Here is a 22,613-nt window from a genome sequence, read left to right as displayed (position 1 = left end):
AATATGGCTTGCAAAGGAAGAATTAAAGGAATTTATAATTTGGTAACACTAATTTTGTAGACTGCTAAGGAACAAAAGTTTATTTATGTTAAATAGTATGAAAGCACCGAGCCATATGATGTAGACTTATGATGTAACTACTACTGCTATTTTAATGCTACAAATGAAAAAAAACTTTATATAATTGCCAGTGCCCTAAAAATACATTCACGTTTTTTTAAGAATTAGCACACTTAACACAACACTAAAGAGGCTGGGTAAAACCAAATATCTTCCGGGATGATGACTAAGTTGTGACCGTTTTTCGGAGCCCTCGTTAATCCAAAGTTCTATTTACTAAAACTTCAAGATGTGCAGTGACTAAAAGACATATATAACAATGCAATTTCAATAAATTATTTCCTCCTACGCTACCCTGTATTCGATGTGTTCTATTTTAGTACTGCTTCCAAGTAATTTAAAAAATTGCTTGTAGAACATAGATTTACTAAATACACAAAGATTTAACTTCAGCCATAATTAATGTGAAAATCAACAACACTAAATTAATATTCAGATAATTACTTCAGTACAGGTAATTACCAAAAATGTCCAATATTCTCTGCCCACATATATCATAATATTAAACATATACCCATTCACTTATAAACAAACCCCATACACCTTTATTACCTTAATATAACATAATTATTTGTACACAATACAACCAAAAAAATTATACCGTAAACCGTATATAAAGTACCCACTACGAGGCAATATCCTCGAGCCCTTAAGTTTCTCATTAAAAGCACCAGATATTCTAATACCGTAAAACGCAAACATTTATTGACGATTTATGGACAGGCATTTATTTTCGATCCCGTTCGATCATAAAAAATCCAATAAATTAATTTTCCCTCGTTGTAGTAAACGGTTTAAATATACCGAAATAAATCAAGTTTACAGTTTAGCAACAGCAATTATAACTGGGGATAATATTGTATAGGATGGGCCATCTGTCGGTTTATTTGTTGATTGTCTGGTACTTTCGCATTAAAAGCATTATCTTGACATTGACTCATGTTTTATTATTTTATCATAGTGTAATAGAGAGATAACTTAATAGGTCTCTCTGGAGAAAAGTTTCATAGCGCGCGGTACCTGAATGATATCATGAGAGAAATACGAGTATTTTGGTTCTTAAATAGAGTCTACCAAACAGACTTGGCTCATGACCTATCCTTGATGTCATATTTTATTGTCCAATCAAATTTAAGTAAAAAATTACTTTATTGCATTTTCACTATTAAACTTCTATTTTTTGTTCTCCGTTTTCTGTTAAATTCTATTAACTTATTTAATCCAAAATAAACATTCTACGCTGAAAACTGTTGTACATTTTATATATAAAAAGTGTAAAATTTACACTGTTAATAACGTATGTGTTAAAATTACTTTGCTCTTATTCACTTGACGAAATGTAGTAACTAAATAAAGAGCTTGAATCAATCTCGACAGGATTACTAAATTCTTTTTTTTTACTAAATTTTCGGTGTAAAATTAATCTAGTCTTGTTGGTTTCTAGGATTAATCTAACAGGGTTTCAAAATATAAAAAATGTATTTAGTTCCTTTTTAACAAACTTCTTGACTTGAATATATATTTTTGACTCTGTGCATTCTAATAGAAAACATGACCTATCCTTGATGTCATATTTTATTGACCAATCAAATTTAACTAAAAATAACCTTATTGCATTTTCACTATTAAAATTCTATTTTTCGTTGTCTGTTTTCTGTTAAATTCTATTAACTTATTTAATCCAAAATAAACATTCTACGCTGAAAACTGTGGTAAATTTTATATCCAAAAAGTGTAAAATTTACACTTTTGAAAACGTATGTGTTAAAATTACTTTGCTCTTATTGACTTGACGAAATGTAATAACTAAATAAAGAGCTTGAATCAATCTCGACAGGATCACTAAATTCTTTTTTTTTTACTAAATTTTCGGTGTAAAATTAATCTAGTCTTGTTGGTTTCTAGGATTAATCTAACAGGGTTTCATAATATAAAAAATGTATTTAGTTCCTTTTTAACAAACTTCTTGACTTGAATATATATTTTTGACTCTGTGCATTCTAATAGAAAACATGACCTATCCTTGATGTCATATTTTATTGACCAATCAAATTTAACTAAAAATAACCTTATTGCATTTTCACTATTAAAATTCTATTTTTCGTTGTCTGTTTTCTGTTAAATTCTATTAACTTATTTAATCCAAAATAAACATTCTACGCTGAAAACTGTGGTAAATTTTATATCCAAAAAGTGTAAAATTTACACTTTTGAAAACGTATGTGTTAAAATTACTTTGCTCTTATTGACTTGACGAAATGTAATAACTAAATAAAGAGCTTGAATCAATCTCGACAGGATCACTAAATTCTTTTTTTTTTACTAAATTTTCGGTGTAAAATTAATCTAGTCTTGTTGGTTTCTAGGATTAATCTAACAGGGTTTCAAAATATAAAAAATGTATTTAGTTCCTTTTTAACAAACTTCTTGACTTGAATATATATTTTTGTCTCTGTGCATTCTAATAGATAAAAACCCAACTATGTAGCCTTAACCCAAAATATTGATTAGGATACGTAGTCAAAATAAATATCTCTATATAAATATTGGATTTATATAATCAATTCGACGTTAATTTAATCTCTCATAATTATAATTTGTTTAGCTATATAATTTGTTACTTTAATCAGCATCGTTTCAAAGGCAACTCAACTAGAAATTACGTAAGTAAAATCATGTATTGTAGCATTATGTTGTCTATTAATCTAGTAACCTTCAATATCAGTTCGACATTGTTCAATTGAATATATTTTAGGTTTATTGTCTGGGCAATATGTTTACTACCTTAACCTATTTGTTGGTAGCTAGATGAGTCACACACCACTCTTGCTTGAATATGACGTCTCATATCTTTGAGTTACAATATATCCGGATACACAACATTTCTTAGATTCGGAAGAAATTTGAAAGAGCTACATAATCGGGTTAATTGCCGTAGAAATTTAGCCTAATCAAAATTACTTTCATCATCATTATAATCATTATCAATGTAGTCGAGTCTGAGAAAGAGTATCTACTGCTCAACAAATACGCTTCTGTGGGTGCCGCAGGAATATTCTGCACTAAATCTCGATACTTTTTATAATTTTATCTTCTGTACTACAATAAATTGGTATTATTGGTTTCTGCTCAAAATGAGATATTCAAACAAAGTTCCCATTTCAATTTTAAAAATCTCTAAACTGCAAGAAATACTAAAGAGTTCTAAATATATATGATTTGACTTTAAAAATAGGATAGCTGTTAAAATTTTAATTATGATATGTTGTTAACTACTGTCTACATTCCAAGTAATTGAAACAGTAAAATTCTTGAAAATTTTAAAACAATTATTTACATTTCGTTTGTCAATTACCGATATTCCTTAATTTTTTTATGTATTATTTAATTTTATATACGTACCTTGGAAAAATATTTTTCAAAATTGAAAAAGCATATTTAAAGGCTTTTAATTTTCTACAACAGTAATTTCCACAACTAATACTTAATTAACTACATAGATAATTAACTACATAGCCCGGTCAATAGAGCGCCGTCGCAATGTTGCCGCCTCCAATATGACTTTTCATTTACAACGTTTTCCGATTTATAATCTGTAATTATTACCACTAACGGTTTGAATAAAATTTGCGGATATTTGGCAACATAGCCCACGTGTACAAAACCAAATCTATCTCTTTTTAACTAGGATGAAATGAGAAGAAAAAATCCGCACCGAGTTTTTTTTACGCATTTTTTTTACCAATCTGTCCAATTCATCCAATAAAACACTGCATTGGCTGTTTTATTAAACGAATTGGACTATAAATATGTTTCGTTAAAATTCAAGAAAACAGAAAAAAACTATTTTGTTAGTTACTGCAACATGTTGTACATTATTTAAAATACATAATGTATATTCTTCACTATATCTCACTAGAATTGGACACTGACCATAACAATCGAACCAGATTTCGCACAATGTTACTTTTATATTTTTCAGATCATCAAGTTCTTTTCCCATACATTTTTTGAAGTTGTTCTTCTTCTCCCAACGCAAAGTTTGATTTCGCCATAGTTTCACGGATAGTATACACGTAGCTATGAGTTTTTGAAAGATTAGCATATTAGAAAGGCGGATTTTAGTCTTAGTTCTTATATTTTTTATCTTCCACATGAACCACATTCTCCTCCTGTATTACTCGTCCCAAGGACTTGAACTCCTGCACTGGCTCTAAATATTCTTCTACATTCTAAACATCTATAAATGTTATCCAGGGCAGTGTTTTATATCGAGCTGAGTAGACATATTTTTGAAGTACCCTCAACAAACAACAAAAAAATAGGTTAAATAAATTTGCCCTTATTGAAATCCTATATATGTAGATCCTCAATATACTGTAACCATATTATTACTGCTGTAACAAATATATGAATATGTTAAGCATATATACATCTGCTTTTACTTGTCGTTATTTTTAATAAAGTTCTGGGTCAATGTTTACATGCTGATAGAGAAAGATTAAATTGAAGTCCAAAAAAACATTGTAATTACACTATAAATAACCTTATATAAAGTTAGAAACATAATTAAGAACCATGTCCGGAAATATCTAAAGTAATTTTTTAACAAGTACATAATTATTGTTATAAAATTTGCCTTTTTCGTATAGGACTGGATGCGAATTAACTTAGCTGACATTTGGTGCGTACGATAAATGTTTGGAAGTTAATCTTGAAAAGAACCTTGAACAGATAACGCAACGGAGGGGAAATGGGAAACAACTTTTAAAAAACAGGAAAAACTTTTATATCGTTAAAAGTATAAATAAATACAATTTTTAAATATCACGGTGATTTATTCATGGTTTTTTTTTGTTAATTCTACTATATACCCTTATATATATCAATGCATCAAATTAGCAATTGTATTATAAAATATCAAAAACAAATTTTAGTTCTCTGTATATTCCAGACCAACAAAAGAATAAACCTGTGTTAGTAATACCAGGATCCTTTAATAAATCGACTATTATATAGGAGGTATAGATAGGAGGTACAGAATTTGGTCCTGAAGAAAACTCCGGATGCGGTAGCACTTCATATCATAATGTTTTCGCGGTTTTGCAACATGTGGTCGATCGTTGTCATGCTAAAATATTCCATTGTTTGTGTAATTGCTCGTATTCCGATTTTTCACGAAGTACTCGGCTCAAGCGCATCAATTGTAGTCGACAGAAAACTCCATTGTTGGTTTCATTAGATTTTAGCACCTTTTAGTATACTTTAGTTAGCTGATCCTACTGAATGTAAAACATTTTTGGAGCCATAAATATACATCCTCTAGTCTATATATATATATATATATATATATATATATATATATATATATATATATATATATATATATATATATATATATATATATACACTATTCCTTTAATTACTTTAAACTCAATACATTTAGTCTAGCGTTGTTCCAATTTTTATTTCTACCAATTCCAGTGATAGCCTCTTTATCCAGCCCAAATCTTTTACCACAAAGCCATTTCTTCAGGATTACTAATAGAAATTAGTCGTAGGGAATATGCTGGATGAGGTGGCAATTCGTAACCCAATTTATTGGTGTTTGCCATGGTAAGTACTTATGTGTGTACTGACGTACACTGACCTAATGGACTAGTATATTTTGTCAATATTAAATCACTTCAAGCAGATGCTTTGAATATTATTAATCTCTTATCATTTTATCATTTTCGAGATAATCAATATAAACGACATCGTGGACACCCCAAAGAACTGTGGCTTACCGACATACACAACTTGACCATACTCTTCTTTCGCTTACCCTGAGAAACCCACTGTTTTGATTAATTGATGTCTAGTATTTTGTGAATTCGAATGCGACTGAACATCTCCAAGCACTCGTTATGCTGACATGACGCGTTTATTTTGGAGTGTGAGTGAACCGTTGCACCCATTGTATAGAGATCACTTTCTTATCCAAATACTCATGTAAAATTTGAATGTTACTTGCACTTACTGTTGGAGTTTTTGCCACAGAGCTCCCATAGTATTTATCAAACCTTTTGTAACAGTGATACATTTAAAGTTAGTGCGCGGAAAATTCTGACTTGATTGATTACGATCAAGTCAAGATAAGTTTAAATAGTTTTTATAAATCCATTATTGAGGGTTTGAATGAAACTCTTTCAAATTCATAAACTTACTTGACAAAATATCTATAAATCTGAACATCTTTAAAAGCACCCAATGGAAATTATTATTCGCCAATCGATAAAATTCACTACATGATTTTCAATTGTTATTAGAATGCTTAAACTGTCACATGTTGGCTGTTAGCCGGGTTTGATCTTTTAAATTATGCGAAAAAATTTGGGTATGTAGAGTGATGAAGGAGAGGTAAGAAATGCTGTAAAACATATGTCCCCTTTGATTTCAGAATATATTTAAAAATGGAGCCACAGTTTTTTAACATACATGAGCAATAACGGAGGAAGTATACTTAATCTTAGAAAGGAAAAGAAACTATAACTGACGAAATAGTCAAGAAAAAGCATCTTCATTAAATTGTGAGTTTAAATTATTATAACAAACATTATAATCACCTTATTTTTGTGTGAAAATAGACAATGTTGCGGCGAGATTTAATAGCGTTATCAGTTAAATTCTCACTTAATTCTGAAGTGTTTCTCTCTTTTGAAATATTATTGTAGTTCGAAAAGATTAAAATAAAAATGCTTTCAAACAATATTAAAACACGATAACCTTTAAGACATATGAACATATTGCGAGATCCATAAATATCTACATGCAATTGTTTAAATAAAAAGTTTTACCTTTTTTTACCAATTTTACCAACTGTTTTATTAGTTGCACCAACTGCTATTTGCACCATTTTTTTTTGCTTTCACGATGTACATATAAATTTTATCTCTCCTATTTTCGCTTCTTTCCTAACGAAGAATACAAAATTGGATCGGCTCTTGGTTCACTCCAAAAAAGAGAAGGAAAGTTTAACGTAAAATCCGTAAATTATATGAAAAACTGAGAAATGTGGCAACTAGTGATGGACAATAGTTCGATTATGATACGGCACTACTGCAATTTCCTTAAATAAAATTTTAAATTAACACTAAACTCTAAAACATATGTTTACAACCTTTGCACCCCTTAGCACATACACTACAAACTTATATACTGAAGTGAACGTTAAACAAGTTGATATAAATATGTGATAAAATTATATATGGATTACCTGCAAATACATAAACTTTACTGGTAATCTCGATCATAAGGCGTCAATATAAATGTAGATGTTGTTTCATGCTAAACTCGGTATTCAAATCATTTAGGATTCTCCATGAGACAAGATAACCATTAAAATTCACGATGTATTCCTCTAAAGTCAGAGTATATCTTTCTCTCCGCTCGTACGGATCCAAGTTCAGCGCTAACGATTGCCCACGTATATATCTGCCTCGCAATGTGGAATGAATTTAGTTAATGACTAAGCAACACCGCCAACCCCAAACTTAAAAGCCATACCACCGCCGCCTCCTACTCCTCACCACCACGACTCTGCGCCCGCCACGTCTTCCAGACTTCGAAAATTGTCTCCATAACGCTGGATTAATTCTAAATCAGTTACGGCACGGCCAGAATACGAAATGTTTGTCCCAGTTTGATTTGTCGACGTGTTTCATCGGTCCTGATCAATATTCATTACGGAAAATGGGCGAGGAGGTCGGCCAAAAAGGGTCAAAAAGGGCCGAGATTAGACGGGAAAGACAGTCATTAGGTGTATTGGATTTCGCGTTATTCGAAAACGAATTTGCACTGAATTCTCCTTCAATTTCCTATTCTTTTTCCCTTCTTTACTGTAAGAACTTCGAGAGTGGACATTAAACCTTCGAAATATAAATTAGCCTACACCGAAAGCTTACAACATGCGAATTTATTTTTTCTAAAATACCATATAGGCAACGCAAAATGCAGCAATTGATTGAGTATAACTGATACACGCCCGCTTCGCTGAGCAAAGGTTAAAAGTCGATTAGGATGAAATCTTTCATTTTAAAACAATAATAAAAATAAGCTTAAAATTTCAATACTGAATATTATGTAATAGAGCTGGTGCCTGTTGGACTCGGCGGAACATAAATAAAGTATTACTCGTGGATTCGGAACTTGTAGTTTAAAGTAGTTAAAGTTCAGGGTAAGGTACAATAATAGGAGCTTGACCGCCACTCCAGCAGATTTGAAAATGTTCGTATTTAAATATAAGGAGACCGATTTCCTATCCTTTTAATCTTATAATTTGAATAGTCAATAACTTTTCTATGTTGTTCAGGTTAATTTTGGCTATGTTTTTAAGAGCTGCATTTCATGATGACTATATAGTGTATATCTTCTAGCAGCTTCTCTAAGTTCTACAGTGTGACTTTTATAATATATCGAATTAGCTTGTTTTATCAGATTATTTCTAACTGCGCTTGTAAATATATTCCGTCTTTTTTTTCCTCTTGACTGAATTTATTAATATAGTTGTACAAACTCGTCACTACCTTGATTTAAATCAATTATAAACATAGGCTAATAGAGATATATCTCAATAGGGATCTCTGGAGAAAAGTTTTGAAAGGTATTTTGAAAAGTCCCCGGCCGGCCTGGCACATAGATGGCTCTAGTAGAATTAAATCCATATATTTTTTAGTTAGCCACAATCCTCAAACCATACGTGTATAAATTTGACAGCTGTCGAATCATTAGTTTGTGAATTATAACATTTTGAGTGAAGCAACTTTTTTTATGGCAAAAAAATGTATGAAAAGGAATTTCACGTGTTGATAAAATATTGCTTTTTGAAGGAAAAAAATACATTTGGAGCAATAACTTGGCTTGATACCGAGTTTCCGGACACTGCCCCAGAAAAATCGACTACCAAGGATTGGTATGCTAAGTTTAGACGTGGTGAAATGAGCACCGAAGGCGGTGAACGCAGTGGACGCCCAAAAGGAGTTGTTACTGAAATTGAAATTGAACGAAATAGCAGACATTCTAAAGATTTCAACTGAACGTGTACATCATAGCATTTACGAATATTTGGATATGAGAAAGCTCTGTGTAAAGTGAGTGCCGCGCGAGCTCACATTTGACCAAAAACAATGACGAGTTGATGATTGGGAGTAGTGTTTGGAGATGATCAAGTTTAATAAACCCGAGTTTTTGCGTCGTTATGTGATTATGGTTGAAACATAGTTCCATCATTTCACTCCGAAGTCCAATCGACAGCCATCCGAGTGAAATGCACACGATGAACCCGCTCCAAATCGTGGGAAAACGCAACAGTCCGCTGGCAAGGTTATGGCGTATGTATTTTCGGATACGTCTGGAATAATTTTCATTGACTACCTTGGAAAGGGGAGGACCATCAACAGCGACTTTTGCATAGCGTTATTGGACAGTTTGAAGGGCGAAATCGCCGTAAAAGAAAATGAACGGAAATGACGAAATGGCGGCATTGGAGGAAAAAGAAAGTGCTGCTTCACCAAGACAATGCACCGTGTCACAAGTCAGTGAAAACGATGGCAAAATCCATGAATTGGGCTTTGAATTGCTTCCTTATCCACTTTATTCTCCAGACCTGCCCCCCAGCGACTATTTCCTGTTCTCAGATTTCAAAGGAATTCTCGCTGGGAAGAAATTGTCGTGAAATGAAGGGGTGATCGATGAAACTGAGGCCTATTTTGAAACAACGGACAAGTCGTACTACAAAAATTGGAGCGCCGCTATAATCAGTGTATCACCCTTGAAAGGAGTTATGTTGAATAAAAAAACTAATTTTGCCAAAAAAATGTGTTTCACTATGGTTCACCGGGGACTTTTCGTTTGACCTGTTAGACGAGATTATAATCGTCCATTCAAGTAATTTGATTGCTATATAGTATAATATGATTGTCTAAGACATTTGAATGGTTTTTGAAAATATTTGCCATGCAGGTGCAACATGTGATTTCATTGACCAATGAAATGACCAAAAAATAATTTTACTTATGAACAATTTAATATATTTTTTATAATATTATTTTAACTATTACCAACAGACTACTTTGAAGTCGGTGCCGAACCCAAACAGTTATATTAATTTAGATTAGTTTTGTTGGTAATTTAATTTTTTATATATATCATAATTATATTATTATTTTTGTATCTTTTTAATTTTAAATGTTTATTTGTTTATTATTATTTGTTTATTATTTATTGTTTATGTTTATTTTAAAATGTTTTTTGTTTTAAAAATATAAGTTTAATTATTTTTTAATTTTTAGTGAGTTCCTTATTTATTTTTTGAAGTCGGTTCAAATTTTTTGTTAAAAATATTTAAATTTTTTCTCTATAGTGTTAGATACTTACTCAATAAATTACGTAGATATTTTATTTAATATTACAATATGCGGGCCAAGCAAAGGTGTAGTCGTATGAGGAAAAACAGGAATAAAGAGACAATGACTGAAAATGAGGAGCCCTTCAGGCGCCGGGGTCCGCTACCTAGCCTAGTTGATTTGACAAATGTTCTTACTAAACAAAAAAGTTATTTTTCCCGTCCAGCTAAACACTTTAAACATTACACCATAGAAGTAGTTGTCAACTATATTTCTAATACGTCTTATATACTACATTTAATGCAAAAGCAAACTGAATGGCTTTTGCACTAAACGACTACCGATTTTCGGTCTCACCAACTCAGCAATAACAATATATGATTATTTTAGACAAATAATATGTGAATTATGTGTATGGCACTTGTTAATACATCGAATGTAAATTAATACAATCCATTTTAATCTTCTATTATTTAATCTATGCGGTATATTTTTAAAAATCCAATGAAATTTCTCATAATTTATAATTAATATTATCTGTGTGTAAACTGGTCTTATTTAGTAACTCTGGAAAAGTTTTGAATTAAAATATTTATAATTTCAAGAGATTTTTGTATCAAGTAACCTCTCAATATTTTTCAGTTATTTTCACACTCAAGTGATGCAAGGCGCATGAAATAGTAACTTTTGCGCAGTATCACAATCATTCTTTTGGGTTAGTTGGGGTCTAAAATCTGTAATTTCGATTTTTTGCATAGCCTTTTTTGTTCAATACATATTTGATTAGATAACTTGATTTACAGCTTCAATACCATCTTAATATACAAATGCATATTAAATTAGTCTTCTTACTCTAAAATTAAGAGTGACACTTATACACTAAACAAGTTCATGAGGGCTGTTTCCATTCAATATGATTTCCTGCATGTTGCCCAGTAGTAGTTATGTTGTTTCCCCATGATGCTACTTTTGAAGTTTGAAGTTTTTAAGGACGGAACTTTTTATTCATAATGAAGAAAAACATTGATATAGGCTACAATCAACTGTTCTTTGAATTTGGGAACAGAATTAATATTTCGGCATTAGTTCCTTGGGTGCAGCACCAGTTTCAACTTGTTTGGCAATCTTTCCAGCAAAAAGTTTTTAGACTGCCAAATCTACAAATTGGACTAGTTTATTGCTACGTACAAACCGGGCCAACGAAAGACAATGAATGGGTTTGTTGGGATATTTTTAGTTTTGTTTGAATGGTTTGACGACGGCCAACGAAGGGTTGTTGGCATTCGCTTGCAATCCGAATATCGGTAATATCAAAATAAATGAATGGAATCGACGAATGCAGTGTGGACGATAGGCAACATATATACACTATAACCACTTCCGTCGTTAAAAATTCCGGATTCACGCCCAACGAAACTTTACTCCTAACAACAAATGTAATATGTAAGTTTCATCGTAGGCCAACATATGTCGGTGTCCAACGCCGAAACTCATTCGTGGTCCTTCGTTGGCTCGGCCTGTACGCAGCATATCTAGACCTATGTGCGCTACCTCAATCTCTCTCCGCATTCAAAATTTAAAATATGACATTTCTCACCCAGATACCTTGTATCTGATGGTATAGTATTATGATAATGGTATTAAAAATCAACAGTGCGCTTTGCAATTAGAACAACTGCGGGTGAGTTAGATCAATAACTGCTTCAACAAATATTTATTTACTTTAAATTAGACACGGTTATAATGCAATTTAGTAATAAATAGATAGATTTATATTAATAACGACTATTGCTACTGTGAATCAATAAATACATAATTTTGTTCAGTAGTATCATCATGTATCTGTATATTTTAAAGTCTCGAGGGTTTTTCGGGACTGAAACTACAGTTTAACGTGGGCTGCAAACCACGGTCCTCGGCATTAAGCCTACCGACTGGCGAGTGATCAACTTAGAAATTATCCCAGAAGACATCCAATCTTACCCAGCCTGGTTACTGGCGTGACTGGGATCATTTTCCTTGTCAGATTCAACAAACAACAAATGTTGAACAATCACAAACATGAATTTACGACCATCCCCCAGCAGTATTCGATCCCGCGACTATCGCAACAGTAGGAGGACTGTCTTGTCGCTTTTACCAATGCGCCAACCAAGCCAGATCATCATATATCTGTAATATACTCTTGTATTACGAAAATTATGTTAAAGTTGTAATGGGAGGCATTAGGATAGTATACTGGTTACGGTACTGGTTTTTATTTATACAGTGGCCATTGTTATGTACAAAAAAAAACAAATATAGATATGGGAGGAGCTACAAAAATATATAAATTTAAGGTCGATACAATATCTGAAGTATATGAAAACTGGCATTTGAGATATGTTAGGAAAAAGTAACTTTAAGAAAAAATATTTATCGTTTTGATGAAATGTTTCAAATATACTCAGCAGTCTATAACGTTATATTACATATATTTATAGCTTATTAATAGGCAATTCATCTTCGACTTCAAAGGATATGTATTTTCAAATTTGTTCCAATTTGCAAATACAAATATTGTCTCTTTGAATAGTCTTTCCGGACCAATAGTAATTCCCATAAATTGTAAATAATTTATAATTATTCATGGTCTTGTAAATTTTAAGCGAAATTAAATTTAATAATATGTAATTTTTGCACTTGGGTTTATAGTAAATGTACTTTTTTCTCAAGTGACGACACGCGACAGAGACGTTGTTCTTCCAAGTCTGGTCAATGAAACCGTCGATTCTTCAATTGTTAGATATCCGAAAGTGTCTTAAATTCACTCTAAATTACTTTTGAACTTTTAATTCAAAAGAGATTCTGTGTTTTATTCAAGCATAGGAAACAATAACTTAATTTCCATCTAATTCTGATATACAAATGTATGAATTTATTTAAAAAAAAATGATTATATTTCAAGTAGGCCAACGAATTCTGTTTTATTCGAATAGTATTTCGGTTTATGGTAACGAATTGCTACGAATGCCTTAAATAATGCGATGGCGTAACAAAGAATCAGATCCGGTAAAAGAAAAACGATTCCGAGGGAGACTGCTTTACGGTAATCGAAATTTAAATGGAAAAAGTGGAGGAGATTCGGCAAAATTGTGGGAACTTTGCAGTTGTTTTAGAATTAGTGCTGACGGAAAATTTGCATGCTACTCACTTTTTTTTATTCGTCTGTATATATATCTATAGGGATGAAAGCTGAATTATAATTGTTTTTGTAAAGTGGGGGAGATGATTTATCAAAACATTTTTTATTCTTTTGAATGTGACAGGATCATAATGTAATAATTTAACGGTATGAAAAGGAAACATGAATTTTATTAGGTGTTGTATTTAATCGTCGATGATAGATGGCGCTACTAATTCCGTGTTACATTTTGGCCAATATAAAAGAATAAAAGCAAAAGTAACAAATGTAACATTAATGTTGTACAGGGGTGGACGATATTATACGAAAATTTTACCTATATTATATCTTACGTTCGATGTGCTTAGTACAATCTTAATTTACGAATTAATTTATCATTAATATCTGTTGTACTTGCATATATACAAGCAAGGCGGGTACGGGATTAATAAACTTATACACTAAAACAGTTCATGTGGTTTGTTTCGCTACAATCTTCTGATTTCCTGCGTGTTGTCCAATGGCTGTATTGCTTCCACATTGCTATGATTTAGCAACTTTGTTTCATGTTTGCGAAATCTTGGTTCCCTTCGTGTATAAATTTAATTCCGAGGTCATGGTGTAGCTCTTCATTGGTTTCGTAGCAACAAGCAATGATAATTAATAGTAGAACTTGTTTTTAGTACTCTGGATTTTTAGTTGATTTGATATTTTAATGTAATCCCATATTTACAACCCATAGGTGCAAATAGGCTTTATGATTGACTGATAAACTAATAGCTATGATTCTAGTGCAAGTTGAGAGTATCTTACCACTAATAAGTACAGTTGCTTGACTTTGAATCTAATCTGCTCTGCCTTTTATCTGACATGATCTTTCCAGTTTAACCTACTACCAAGATATATTCCGAAGTATTTAGCTGATTCTGCTTCACGAATCGGGCATCCGTCAAGTGATATAATTAAGTTTTTGTTAATTCGCCGCAACGAAAAATTGATATGCATAGATTTGGAGCTACTAAGCTGAATTTTTCAGTCTCCAGTTCATTTGTAGATCTTGTTGATCACTACTTGTACTTTCTCCATGGCCTTAGATAGAGATACATTGCCATTATAACTGTGTCGTCAGCAAATGTTCCAAATATTGTTTCTTCTATTGTTGGAATATCAGCAGTATAGAACAGATATAACAATTGTCCCAAGACAGTACCTTGTGGAACTTCAGCCTGAGAACGCCCCTTCAACCGAGGCTCTAAATTTTCTCTCAGAAAGATATGATTCCAGTAGGAGACAGTAATTCCGCGGTAGAAATTTGCGCATTTTGTAGATTAGTCCCAAATGCCATACCCGGTGAAAAGCTCGTAAGACATCCAGGAATATTGCAGGGCAGTAATTCTGTCCTTCGAACATTCAAATTTCAAATGAACAGATTCATTTCAAAAACCGCTGTTACTCTGTTCATTTGGTCGATTGTCGAATGGTGATATCGAAATCCAGACTGAGAACTTGATGTTTCTATAAAATGCTTAATACGTTGTAACAACTGTTTCTCAAGTAATTTGGTAAGAGGTAGCAGCAAAATAGACCTGTAAGATTTAACTTTTTCTGTTGGTTTGTCAGGTTTTTAAGCATAATTATTCGGGCAACCTTAAGACATTCCGGAACATGGTTCAGTCACAAATTGGCATTGAATATATATGTTAATGTGATTGTTGCTTTTCGTTGCTGCTCTTTTAATAATCCAGGTGAAATATCATCAATTCAAGGAGCCTTTTCAGGATTGAGGTATTTGTTCTATATGCAATATTTAATTATTAATAAGGCGTTCAGCTACCATTTTCTTTATAACTGCTGAAATTCTTCTCGGAAAAGATTTCAAGAGAGCCTGAATTTTTTTAAGGAAGGTGGTTTCTGAAGACTTTTTGTCATTCTTGATTAAATTACTAAATTCAGCCTAATGCATTTACCATATCTACAGAATAGTTAATATTCATCCTCTCCTCATATATTCTAACATGTTACTCATATTTAATTCTGAACAATTACGATCACATCTATGCACAGAAACCTTTCACACCCTACATTGCCATTTTCTACAGTAAAATTCTAATAATTAGGTACATAGCTTTAGTTGTTTTCGCTGTTATCACTCTACCCCAGGAAATTCCAGCATTGCACAGCATTATCACATATCTTGAAAGTTTCCTTGAGTCGATATGATGTATTGTGCATAATAATAACTGCTGGTTCCTCCAGGTTCCTTAACAATTGATTTGCAAGCCATAACTAAAACCAGTTATGGTGCATTTTTCCATGGTAGCCGCCCTTGGACTTGGAGAAAAACACTAACTATGCACAGGTATAAAACCATTCTAATTCCCTGCTTGAATAACAGTATATCTACAATTAATTATTTATAAATATTATGACCAAAAAAACCTAATCAAATGTTATTGTAATTTTTACCTTTTTCCATTAATTTTTGTTGTCTTTACCCTTTTTTTGTTACTGTCTTGAAAATAGTGTCCCAATGAAGCATTTTGAAATATCAAAGTTTCATCAAGATACAAAGTCAACTAATATATCTTCCTCGATTTTATTGTACCTCTTTAAAAATTTAATTATTTTTAATGCAATGTCTGGAAGTTCCATTAGAGCTCTTCGAGGGTTGTCATTTAAATCACCATTTAAATCCAAATAATCAGTTTGTGACCCTGACTATATATTATTTTCGGCATTTTCAAACAAAGTAATATGGTATACTAGACAGCCATTTAAAAATTAACAAAATCATCAAAGCTTTACTATAAGGTTTGCCGATTTATAACTTGTAGTAATTAAAACTAATATTTTGAATAGTTTTGTGTACGTTTGATAACCCGACGACTTTAACGGGATAGTTTAGTTTCACGTTCGAACTTATCAGACGGCATTATGTCTCTTTTTAACTAATCTAAAATAAGAATAAAAATATTGTCTGATACTGAAACGAATTTACAAATTGCGAGAGGGAATACAATAAAATCTTAATGACGCATGTGCAAAAAGCTTTGAATAGATTATATAAATATCCTATCTGTGTATGGTGAAATCAGACTATGAAAATGAACAAAATTAATTAAAAAGAAGTAATTTTACATTGAATTATGATTAAGACTGTAAAAATTCTAGTGATTATAGATTTATTTTGCTATCAGTATAAAATGCAATAAATAGTAAATGAAAGGGGATAAACCACTATTGAACTATGCTATGCTAAAGTAACATATTAGATGCATGATAAAACGATCTACGTCTTTTGTTTCTGCTTTTATTAATATACTAGCTGACCCGACAGACTTCGTCCTGTCAAAAAGATTTGTAATGTGGCAGTTTTTGTGCCTACGTATTTTAAAAAATTCTCCTGAACAGAACCATCACCCTGGTGATAGGGCGTTGTGAATAAAAAATAATTAAATAAAACATATATAAGGATTGAAAAGTAAGTAATCGCTTTATTGTTAATCATGTGAATCATAATTATTATTATTATTATCATTGTAGTGCTTTGTGGTATACGATGTTTTTTGTTTGATTACCTGGCGCATAGATAAACAAATCTGGTGGTTTTCCAACACGGGAACAGGCAACATACAATTGACCACGTGAGAAACATGGGTTTTCTAGATTAATACCACAAACACTTAATGATTGCCCCTGGGACTTGTTTATAGTCATAGCAAAAGCAAGCCGCACTGGAAACAGTAGTCGTTTAAACTCAAATGGCACATCAGTCGGAATCATTGGGATGCGCGGTATGAGAACATCTTCTCCTTTATACTTTCCTTTGAGTATAGTTGCTTCTATCACATTGTTTAGTAATTTTTTTATCGCTAACCGTGTACCGTTGCAAAGACGCGGTTGGTTGATATTTCGCAACATTATAACCACCGATCCAACCTTTAATTGAAGATTGTGAGGTGGTAATCCTGGCAAATCCAGCGAGTTTAAAAATTCCGGTGGATAGTTGACTACATCATCTTGATTAGTAGCCGAATCAACTGATTTATATATCCTCAATTCGCCTGTAATTTGTTCTTGAATTTTGAAATTTAATTCATTTACATCTATGTTTTTTGCAGCCAGTATAGCTCGTTCGCTCAACCAATCATGGTTTCTGTAATTTTGAGAAACATCTGGAAACACCTTCTGAATAAGTTCATCTTTTGATCGAGTTAACTGACAAAAACTTTGAGGAAAGTTAATGCAGCCAGTCAACATGTCTATAGGAAATTACCAATGTCAATGAGTTGTTTAGAGAATATGTTTCCAGATTGGTCATTTTGCAACTCGACACGCATATTCTTGCTTAAATGAAGTACTTTGACATGTTTCCACAAATTGGAGGACTTTAGACATGCATTGAGTTCATCAGCTGGCGTTGATCGTGGAATCACTGGCAATGTTTGATGAAAATCTCCTGCTAATAAAATCATTGCACCACCAAATCGGTTATTATTGCTACGTAGATCTTTTAAGGTTCTGTCTAAAGCCTCCAAAGATTTTTTATGTGCCATCGTGCATTCATCCCAAACAATCAATTTACATTGCTGCAAAACCTTTGCCATTGCAGAGTTCTTCGAAACGTTGCAGGTTGGAGTTTCATTGCTTTGCATATTTAATGGCAATTTTAGTGCTGAATAGGCTGTTCGACCACCTTCAAGCAAAGTTGCTGCGATTCCCGACGAAGCGAGTGCAAGTGCAATTTTATTTTGTGAGCGAATTGTTGCTAATATTGATGAAATCAAAAAAGTTTTTCCTGTACCACCAGGTGCAGTAAATCCCTCCAGTTTCATCATTTGTTACTTTCATAAGAGTTTCAAATACATACTTCTGTTGTTCATTTAACAGTGGAAGATTTGTTTCAATTAATTCTTTCAAAGCGTTGAGATCATACAGTCTTTCTCGATGCAACTCTTGGTTAAAAGCGTCATGCATTGGACGATTGGGCGCGGTCAGGCCTAATTGAATTAATAGTTTGTTTGACATTATCAAGCACATGTCCTCAATAGAAATCAATGCTTCATTGTAAATTTCTTCACTGATTTGTATATTTGGATTTCCCATTCTATTCCGTATTTGATACAAAATATCATCACACATATAATCTTTGTACTTCATCCACAAATCAATTGGGTTTGATGGGAAGCATGTAGATATGATTATAGAAAACAATGTTCGTATTTGATGAGCGTGTGATGATATTACAGCATCATTGAGAGTTTGATCCCAATGAGCGTCATTTTCAAGCAATTGCAAACGTTGACAGGCTTCTCTGTAGGATCCACACAATTCACCATCAACAGTTCGTAACTGTTGGAATGATGTTGGGCCACGTACATTGACTAATAGCAGTCGTAAATAAAAACATTCATCATTGCTTGGATGTACTGAATAAATCCAGCCAATCGCATCGGTGGAATATACATCTGTATATCCTGGAACTGGTTTTCCTTGTTTCCGTCGTATAAATCTCCTTGAGGATTGATTCCAGGTATAATATTTTGGCATTTCAGAATATAGCAATGTTTGTGCGAAATCATCGTTTTGGCATGTCTCAAAAAAACTTGTTAATGTAGTAGATGGTGGCTGAGCAGCTCTTTGTACTGCGTTCTGTGCTGTAAAATACACTCTTTGTCCATTTTCTAAATGCACAGCTAAGTGAACAACAGAAGGGTGTCTCTCATGAATAGGAAAAGAAAATATTCGCCAAACTGCTTCATTACTACTGACATAGCGGCCCATTTGATATTGGGTAACTTCATCATTAGAATTCTCTGCACCAATTCCAATCACAGCCATATCACTCCCTTTGGTTACATATTTGCAAATGTATTTAATCGATTTCACTGAATGGCAAGATTCAACGTTGATGTGTGCTTTGAATGTCTTGAATAAAATGGGTGAATATGGAACAATCCAACGATTATCTATTTCAATATCTTGTTGATTTAATTTGACAATTGTTGATTTTCCATTGTCTGCTGTCGATCTGCGACGATACAATGGATAACCGTCATTACCAGTAATTGTTTCCGATATTAATGTCCGTGGATATCGTTTTGAACATTTACCATCCATCATACACGGTGAATTTTGATTAAGAGTTCCACAGAGACAATGTATCATGTTTTTGATAACTGCCTCATGCAATCCAGGATCTACTTGTACATTAGGGATTTCAGCTGATATCACTGCATCAACTTCATTTGGCCTTATCTTTTCAACCAACCAAATCAAAATGTGTGCATGTGGCAATCCTCGTTTCTGCCACTCCACAGAATACATCCAGCGGCGTGTCTCACCAAACACATTATGTTTTACGATGAAATTCATTAAAGATTTCAACTTTTGTCTAAAGACTCTGGCTGTAATATCATGACGATCAATGGGTGATTGCCCAGGGAATAACTCCTGCTTAATTTCTATCCATTGCGGATTGCATGTAAATGTGATGAACAAATCTGCTGTACCATAATGACGAACATACGACATGGCATCTTGAGCATATTCGTGCATATGCCGAGGGCTTCCGATGTATGTTGCTGGAAGAATAGTCATCCGACCGACATTCTGTGCATTTCCATCAGTATTAATCGCATCTCGAAGGTGAATATACTCTTCAGATAGGAGTTTGGTTTGATTCAACCTGATGAATGTTAATCTCTCCGTTTCAATTTTAACATACATGTCAACAACATATTTGTGATATAATCGCCGACATTTCAATATGTGATTATCTTAATTTTCCCGAATCATTAGGCGGTATGAATAATAGTTCATTGAACTGACTTTTTTGTTGGTTTCAGAACCTGTAAACAGATTTTGTTTTAATAACATTCAAATACATAATATAGTGACTGAGATATTATCGCCATAGCTAAACTAATATTTTAGTTACCTGTAATGGGATTTATCATTTTTATTGATAAATCGTAGCCATCTTCACCTTGCCAAAATATAATGGGATATTGCAGTGCATCATATGAGCGGTGTGTTTCCTTTATACGTTGTAATTGATCATTCCGACGATGTAAAACAATATCACGGGATTCCAAATTTTCTCCAACTACAACGATAGCAACTTCATCAATAGTTGGTGCATTAAAACGTCTTGTATGTTGACCTGCAGGTGTTTTATCAGCTCTGATTACAATTTTGTGATTATCGGATGGCATCAGATCCAGGGCAGTTTTAAACAATATAATCAATTGATTGTGTTGATGAAATAAAGTTTGTAATTGTTCTACAATAGACCTCTTTACTAAATTGTTATGTGCACAACGCAGATCAATTTCTTGTGGTGAATTGCCCATAAAATAAATTTGCAGGAATTTGTTGTTGCTATCTGACACTGGTAACAGTGAACCTGATCTGTGATATATTTGCCCTTGTATCTGTAAATAAAAAAAATATTATGGCGTTGTATAAATTAATGGATTGTCAGTGATCAAACTTAAATAATATTTGATCTTAAAAAGTATATATTTAGATTTAACTAATATCTATCAAATATAAAATATAATAAAAGTGTCACTGAAACTGAATCACCATATAATATGATGACTAAGTGATATATTTCGTAATGATTAAGAAATTGAAGATTAGTAACACATCTTAACTTTGGTGACAGAAAATTTTGTTCGCTAAAATAATTATGAGTAACTGCTATAATACATACCTTGAAAGTTGGCATAACATTTTCCCGAACTGCATTTGTTGCCCCAAATGAAGTCATTTGAAAGCAATTGTTATATTGTTGGATATGTGTCAAAAAGTGTATAGAATCTGTTCCTATTAATGAAACCAATGAGTACAATGGTTCTGGTGGTGGATCCAATGGTATCAATTTCACTTTACCATTTGCGCAACACAATCCATTGGCTTCGTTTTTGTATTTTAATGCCTTACAGTGTGAGCAAACCAAGTTCATAGAACCAATAACAACACATTGGTAGTTACTGTAGTCAATTGACACATCGTAACTGAAAGCAGCTCGATTCAAACTTGTGCGATTATTAGTTGAATGTCGCGCTCGCGCTTCACGCGTTTGTTATATCCGAATTCTTTCACGTTCATTTCCGTCATCACGTTCTTGTGCAGTACGATTAGATCGGTAATTAGCTTGGTTTATAGCATTTCTGGTTCTTCTACCTAAATTGCTTCGTCTTATAGGAGGCATATCAAATATAAATTATTTTTTCACTAATCACGAACTAAACAAACACTAACTAACTAAACACTCTGCACAAAACACGATATACGAATTTGTTTCGTGTATCAGTTGACAATTCATCTGTCATCTGTCAAAAGTCATCTGTAACAGACAACTTTTTTTTTTAAATTTGATATGACTTGAACTCAAATCCTTTTAAGCCGTACGAATTGTTTTATTTATTTAAAATTTGGATATTAAAAATAATAAAACACTGTTGGTAACGCGATTTTTGTTTGACTGATGTAATGACGTGGAAACTGATGCATTTTATCTCGCGTGCCGAAACTAATACAAAAGAAACGCGAGTTTCGGAACGCGACATTAAACTCCTCCAACTATGTATTCTGTGCTCCAACGCACACACGCACATTGTTTTGATAGATATGATCTTTGACGTTAGGAACACACTACATTGCTTAGACAACAGTGAGTGCTTGTAATTTAATATGAACTTTATACCATAGCAATAAAGCTCAAATTGACTACGTTTTAGTTACAAATCATTTGTATGGGAAAAAGAAAAGGGCTATTTTTAGGGTTTTCCAGCAATAATTCTAATTTTTCTCGCCGTAAAAACCATCCTTGAACTTCAACGAACATTTTAAAAAAAGATTTGGCCAAATTGGTCCAGGCGTTGTTGAGTTATGCGCTTACCAACACATTTTGCGATTCATTTTTATATATAAAA

At 32.7% G+C, this 22,613-nt stretch overlaps 3 protein-coding genes across 3 annotated transcripts in view; 1 reads left to right on the top strand and 2 right to left on the bottom strand.

Moving 5' to 3' along the window:
- The window catches only part of LOC143200279 (neurotrimin-like), a 268,783-nt gene that overhangs the window by 112,658 nt on the left and 133,512 nt on the right, over positions 1 to 22,613 (top strand). The window lies entirely within an intron of this gene.
- LOC143200289 (uncharacterized) overlaps positions 17,963 to 22,613 on the bottom strand; it is a 193,403-nt gene continuing 188,752 nt past the window's right edge. Inside the window, exon 2 of the mRNA XM_076410718.1 lies at positions 17,963 to 18,364. The gene's annotated coding sequence lies outside the window, so the exon portion shown is untranslated. The remainder of the gene's footprint in view (positions 18,365 to 22,613) is intronic.
- On the bottom strand, positions 20,449 to 21,038 carry LOC143194245 (uncharacterized). The gene is made up of 2 exons (XM_076400905.1): positions 20,609 to 21,038; positions 20,449 to 20,519 (listed from the first exon to the last, which is right to left on the bottom strand). The coding sequence occupies exons 1-2, from the start codon at positions 21,021 to 21,023 to the stop codon at positions 20,449 to 20,451; spliced, it is 486 nt and encodes a 161-aa protein (XP_076257020.1). The 5' UTR covers positions 21,024 to 21,038.

The sequence above is a fragment of the Rhynchophorus ferrugineus genome, unplaced genomic scaffold, assembly GCF_030347505.1.
Source record: "Rhynchophorus ferrugineus isolate W39M unplaced genomic scaffold, kcgeb_rfMv2 rfM1, whole genome shotgun sequence".
In the NCBI taxonomy this organism is placed as follows: Eukaryota; Metazoa; Arthropoda; class Insecta; order Coleoptera; family Curculionidae; genus Rhynchophorus; species Rhynchophorus ferrugineus.
This window is presented reverse-complemented; position numbering and strand designations above follow the sequence as displayed.

Excerpts from the sequence above, each read along its gene's own strand:
- LOC143194245 (XM_076400905.1), bottom strand. The coding sequence starts at position 21,023 with ATGGGCAATTCACCACAAGAAATTGATCTGCGTTGTGCACATAACAAT. Across the intron at positions 20,520-20,608 it reads AATGATAAATCCCATTACAG|GTTCTGAAACCAACAAAAAA; the intron begins GTAACTAAAATA and ends ATCTGTTTACAG.